This window comes from Plutella xylostella, chromosome 6 (assembly GCF_932276165.1).
Source record: "Plutella xylostella chromosome 6, ilPluXylo3.1, whole genome shotgun sequence".
NCBI lineage: Eukaryota > Metazoa > Arthropoda > Insecta > Lepidoptera > Plutellidae > Plutella > Plutella xylostella.
Window position 1 is genome coordinate 9,903,428 of NC_063986.1, and position 6,238 is coordinate 9,909,665.

At 41.1% G+C, this 6,238-nt stretch overlaps 1 protein-coding gene across 4 annotated transcripts in view; it reads left to right on the forward strand.

The window, feature by feature from the left end:
• Nucleotides 1-5,851, forward strand: part of LOC105394326 (tolloid-like protein 2) — a 68,216-nt gene extending 62,365 nt beyond the window's left edge. For 3 of the 4 annotated variants that reach the window (XM_038120181.2, XM_038120182.2, XM_048621674.1), the window contains 4 exons: nucleotides 219-423; nucleotides 1,228-1,357; nucleotides 1,671-1,858; nucleotides 5,567-5,851. In XM_038120181.2, the coding sequence (XP_037976109.2) occupies nucleotides 219-423; nucleotides 1,228-1,357; nucleotides 1,671-1,858; nucleotides 5,567-5,784 (741 nt within the window). In that variant the 3' untranslated portion in view covers nucleotides 5,785-5,851. Of the gene's footprint in view, nucleotides 1-218; nucleotides 424-1,227; nucleotides 1,358-1,670; nucleotides 1,859-3,840; nucleotides 3,934-5,566 lie in introns of all 4 variants that reach the window. The other variant, XM_038120183.2, reaches the window with a different exon arrangement.
• The last annotated feature ends 387 nt before the right edge of the window (nucleotides 5,852-6,238 follow it).

The following is a 6,238-nucleotide window of genomic DNA, read 5'->3' on the forward strand; positions in this document are numbered from 1 at the left end:
CCGTATCAGACGTTGCCCTGCCATGCCTCAACAGAGCAGAGCAGCGTCACCAGCTACGGTATCCATTAGTATTATAATGTATGGTGACGACGGTGTGCTAAGGTGGTCAAGCGATGTTGTTCCATACATTTCGTGGCTCTCAACATTAGCATGGCATGGCATCCTGGGCATGGCCTGAAATCCGAAAATTGCTAACTTATCTCCTCTCCGCTCCTCAGCCAGCCAAGTCCATATTCGGCGACTGCGGCGGCAACATGTCCGGCGCGGAGTGGGGGGTCATAACCTCCCCCCGCTTCCCTCTTTCCTACGAGCCCCCGTCAAGGGGCGCCGCGTCCCGGGTGTGCAACTGGTTCGTGACTGCGAGGCCCGGGAAACGATTATTGCTCAACTTCGAACACTTTGCCGTGGAGGGGCATCTCACTGGTAAGTGGTGAAATTTGGTTAATTTAACTTAAGAAGGTATGTCAGTCGTCTGTGCATTATCATTATGATCCGCCAATAATCGACCACAAAGCCGCTGCTGAATCTAACATGGTTATCCACTGCGTTTTTCTAACCTATAGCGCTTGTCGCTGGTACGCGGGTAGCGCTTTTCCAGAGCTCTGATTTGAGTAAAAAATATTATTATCGCAAATAGGTAGCGCTCAACCGCTCAGTCTAGCTATCATGTAATTGGTAGACGTTGTGAGTAACCAGACGTAGGAGTCGAGATTGGCACACACAGCAACGCTCGGAAAATTTACATAATTTTTCCAAAGCTGAAAAATTGTTTATACACCCGCGAGTGACGCAATACGTCTATGTCCATCCAGTGCAACTCCAATACCTCTTTAATAAATTCAATATTTATGAACATGCAACACCTCCCACCTTAGCTTGTTTAATAATAAATCAAACGACAAAAATGCGTGGTTGTCCACCTCAGCTAAGGCTATTGAAAAAATGAAATGGATATAGGTACTTAAGTAAAATTGTAGGTACTAGATATAAGTAAAAATTGTAATAGATTATAAGGAAAAAGTTGAAAAGATGCTCGAGGAGTTTCTTTCGCCATTTCTTTCCTTCTCAATGACGGGGCCTTTGTGAAATGGTGGTAGATGACTATCGACAAATAATTGTAAAATTTTACGTCGATTAAACCATTTGAATTTGAATTTTAAACCATTTGAATTTGAATTTTGAATTTGAATCCAATATTCATCGACATCCAACCCCTCCCACCCCCAGAGCGCGGCTGCCCGGCGGCGGTGCTCAGGCTGTGGTACGAGAGCCCCGGCCCGCCGCTCGAGCTGTGCGGCGAGAAGGCGCCCGCCGACCGCTGGCAGTACCTCTCCTCCTCCAACTCTATACGATTATCGTAAGTTACCATAAAAATCTAGTATATTTTACCGTTTTGAGGGCGTATAAAATAATTGACAATCTTATAAAGCCAACTAAAAACATTAGGTCCTATTCACATAAAGACGGTTTCTAAATTGGTCCTATTCACACATAATCCGTTTCGTAAAATATCGATTTACACAAAGCACGACATTCTAATCGGACATTTGACAAGAGGTTGGCATTAATTAAATGACATAAACAGGATAGTAACTAACTGGTAACATTTTAGGTACCTACGAAATGAAATATCCTTAATAAGTACAATAAATAATAACACTTCCTCACAGATTTATAATAGCGGACAAGTCAGTAGGCGCGGCGGGATGGCGCGCGGTGTGGACGGAAGTCACAGTGCCGGAAGCGGGCGCGTGTCCGCCCAACATGGCGGCGTGCGCGGGGGCCTGCCTCCCCCCCGCCGCCGCCTGCTCCGCGCTCGCGCACTGCGCCGGCGCAACGCAAGAGCGGCCCAAGCACTGTTAGTATCACCTTTACTCTACTTACCTACACTTGAGCACTACGAGGTTGTGTCTGGGCGGACGGTTTGGCGGTATTCTTACATTATAATTATTTTAATTGGCTTAAAGGCACCAAGGTTTTATACAACTTTTCAGCCTTACATGCCATTCGTTCAGATATGACCATCCACAAATAAATAATATCGGAGTGGTGTGTTCTAATTTCTGAATATCAGTATCTAATCTGCCGTTACGTATAAGTCCTTCTTCTAATAGTTTGGTATGGTAGAGACAAAACAATCCAACTTTTACAATATTTAATGCATGCCATATTTAGATACTCATAAAGAAAATAGAATGTACCTATCCAACAACGTTAGAATACACTTACATGCAACAAGATTTAGAATATAGACAAGCAAAATTTTACCAATTAGTACAAATAAATTAAACAACACTTATTTCAGGGTTTTCGTTTCAATGCTATATACATAATGCAAATTACTCTAACTGGTATTGTTAATAAATTGAATGATCTCCACTAAATATGACATAACACAGTTTTATAAAAATTGGCACTGCACACACGTATTTCACTATTGAGTTTGTAAATTACCTACCACGTATGTTGTTGCATCGTAGGGGTTAAAATATAATTATTATAATAAAATATTAAAATAAAAAATGAAATATGTAGCTCGAACTATAATTACTATTCAACGGAGTAAGCAGTATCTGTATTTTCTTTACATAGTTATTACAGAAACTTAACTTTTGCCTGACTAGATGAATACTTACATAATCATATAATATTTTGACGACTTTTTAGAGAATTGGGTAGGTAATTGTCGTGATGTTTAATAATATATACAAAGTTTATAGATAAAGTTTTTAAACAGGCAAAAGTTATGTTAATTGTAGAAGCAGCTATTTTCCTAACACAGTTGTCCCATGTCGGGCGCCAACTGACCCTAGTTTGGGCGCCAAGTTTGGTTAGCCCCTAACTATTTTATCGGGCACTATTAAATCTTTAATTCAATGTAATATGCTTCTTCTCTTTTGTATATTAATGACTAATTTGCTACAAAAGCTTACATTTAACACTTACGCTGCTGCTTACTCCTGCTTTTATACTCGTATTATCTACTATTGTTGTGAAATATTGTATTTATTATAAGACACTGTAGTATTGTTAATCTAACAACTCTTTTAACGTGAACTAAGTTTTCACTGTATTTCTTAACTTCTCAGTACTTTATTGATGGTTCAATGCAATCTTTGTCTCAAGGATATATCTATGTATTTACTATGTAATTAAATTAGGGAGGTAGTTTCAAAGTCTAACGAATATAGGTATTAACTGTTGATGACTTAGCAGAATATATGGACTATGTTGCAAAACTGTTGCATTTTATTTTAATATACGAAGCTCCATTTTTCTAATTCTATTTATGTATAAATGTTCCATCTAAATCATTCTTTTCATTCAACTAAATAGCGTAATCTTACTAAAACTTAAACTATTTTTAATTTATTTTCTTCTTCTTTTATATTGTGATGACTCAGTTATTTGTATGATAAGAATGTTGCTCATTGTATGACTCCCAAATCTATTGGCAATAACCTCCTTACTGCTTTTCCAAAATTTGTATTACTTGCATTAGACTGATTACCTATATTATAAATAATTAGAATTCCAATGGGACGAAGCTTGCATTGAGTCATCGCACTATCGAGCTCGGGATACCGCGCTTTCTCATATCCTATTCAATTGGCATAAACCACTGTTTACAGTCTAACGCACTTTGGAATATTTAAAAAGCCTGAACGGATTTATGCATGTAATAGTATGCTTCTTTTAAGTATTGACATGTTGAATTATCCGACCTAAAGCCGCATGTGGCTTGATTCCAAATGTGTTACTGCGAAAGAAAATCAAAGATGTCGGATATGAGAAGCGTGGTAGGTACCCGAGCGGCGCGTGACGCGGTGTGTGGCGCAGGCGCGGCGGCGACGGCGCGGGCCGCGGCGCGCCTCTCGCTCATCGTCCTCTCGCTTGTGCTGACCGCCCCGCACTGACCGGGCGCCTGCACACGTGAGTCTTATATAGCACCCACCCTCCCTACCCCCTCCCCGCCCGCCTCGCCCGGCACCCGATAGCTTCCTCCCCGCTTCTGCATCTCATGTCACGTGCTTCCGTCGCCGGTGCTAGACCTAGCTGTTCAAGGAATTGACTGCTGACTGGGATACCCCAAAAATATATCCCCGAAACTTGTACATACTTACTAAAATTAATGAAATAAGTAATTTGATCAAAAATATGTTGCCGGAAACTGTGTTAAAACATGACGTGCTCTATCATATTTCTTATTATCTACCTAACTACCTACCTACTTATTTTTGGTCAACACTACTGCTAAGCTTTTGTTGCAAATCATGCATGCTGATTCTGCATTCTACCAACTCTACCTTATGCTTTTACTCCAATGTGGTTAAAGCTATTTATTAATTGATAAAACACATCAGTTTAGCTTTAATCACACTATCTACATTCACACGACAAGAACAAGTTTCTCATTACGTATCCACACTGATATCTCTCACTAAGAAATTAGAATCTACTTATGTGTTACCATGGTTCATAACAATAAGATCAGTCTTACCTGTTGTTCTTGTCTGTGACTGATTTTCATACTGTCGCTTCCACTTTATCACTGCTTCCTCCGTTATAACCTGATGTTATCTGAATGTGGCATGCTCTTAAACAAAAATAAAACAAAACATTAAAAATAAAGCTAAAACCAGTGTGGACTGTAAAAAGTGAATGTGTAAGTACCTACTACCTAGAATTAGGTTTTAAGAGACCTCTGTGCAATACAAGTTGATTTTGTACATTCCAATAGTGAGCGTTTTAATTTTTAAATCAATCCGTTATTGCACAGGGGTTCTTAAAACTTGGCTATTGTGAAAACAATTTGGCTGGGGAAATAAATGTCTGGGTAATTCTGTAAATCAGATATGCTCAATTAATTTTATGAAGTTAAAACGCATTGACATAGTTAGTTAATAATTAAGGTAAATTGGAAATTACCAACCCGAAAATAACTGACCTATCTCCTGCCTGTCAAATGAGCATATCAGGTACACAGTATGTTAATAACTCAAAGTTATTAATGTGGGTAACTTAGAATCAGTTGTTAAAGTTACCTACCTGTATAACTTTGTGTTACTAAAACCCTATTTTAGAATTGAAAAATTAGGAAACAACAAGGATGTGTATGTCGATACTTCTAGCAATGAAGACAAGGCAAAGCCTTTGAATGTCTCTCTATCTGTACTTAGTAGTTAGCATGATGTCAAAGATTTAACAAAAAAGATTAATCAGGTATGGGAAAATTATGTTTTGGGAAACAGGTGTTTTGGGAACTGGTGTTTTTGGAAATAATGTTTTGAGAAACGAGTAAGTAGTTAGCCTGTTTCGAAAGGATTAAAACCCCACTACTTAGGTAATACCTACTAACTGACCACTCACTTCGTTAGAGTTAGATCAAGGTAGAATTCGGCAAGAAATGTAGCTATGACCATAGAGAAAAAATTGTATATGACACACCGTACGACGCAGGCAGCGGTAGAGTCCTGCCGAATGCTACCTAGAGAGACAATCAAACGCTACGCCATGACGGCAGCATCCATCGCTCCAGCCAAGTCGATAACCTGCGTGTGTATAGGCGCCGGCATCAGCGAGATCACCGCGGAGTGGGGCTGGGCGTGGTGGTGGCTGAGCGGGGGCGGCGCGGCGGCGGCGGGCGGGGCGGCGGCCTGGCTGCGGCGCCGCCGACGCCGCCCGCGCCGCCCGCCGCCGCCGCCGCGCCCGCCGCCCCGCGCCCGCCCCGCGCGCCTGCCCGACGCCTGCGCCGCGAGGCTCGCCGCGCTCGACACCGTATGACGACGCGCCCGCGCCCTGACCGCGCCCCACACTCACATAGGGAAATACACTACCTAACTTTAACATACGTTTGCGGTTTTATTCTAGCCTACCCTTCTTCCTGCATCCTGTGGTCCTTTAGTTTTTTTTAATTTTAAGAAAGCACATATTATAGCAGGCTTCTTATAAAATCTCAAAACTAACTGTTGTTACAAGGTGCTGGGTTCGAATCCCTGTCCATATATTACTCCGTAGAATATCGAGCTCTTTCTGTAAGAGAGTTCCCAAAACAATGCACGAATCAGACTTTTTGCAAAAGGGACCATATGTGAATAGCACTATTTTGCCAGGTGTCACTATTCTGACAATGCCACTATTTTGACAGTAGTCAAGCATTGACAGGTATCCATGGAAGTAATAATACAACAGGAATGCGCACTGCACCAAAAAAACGAGCCGACAGAGATAGTCAGCA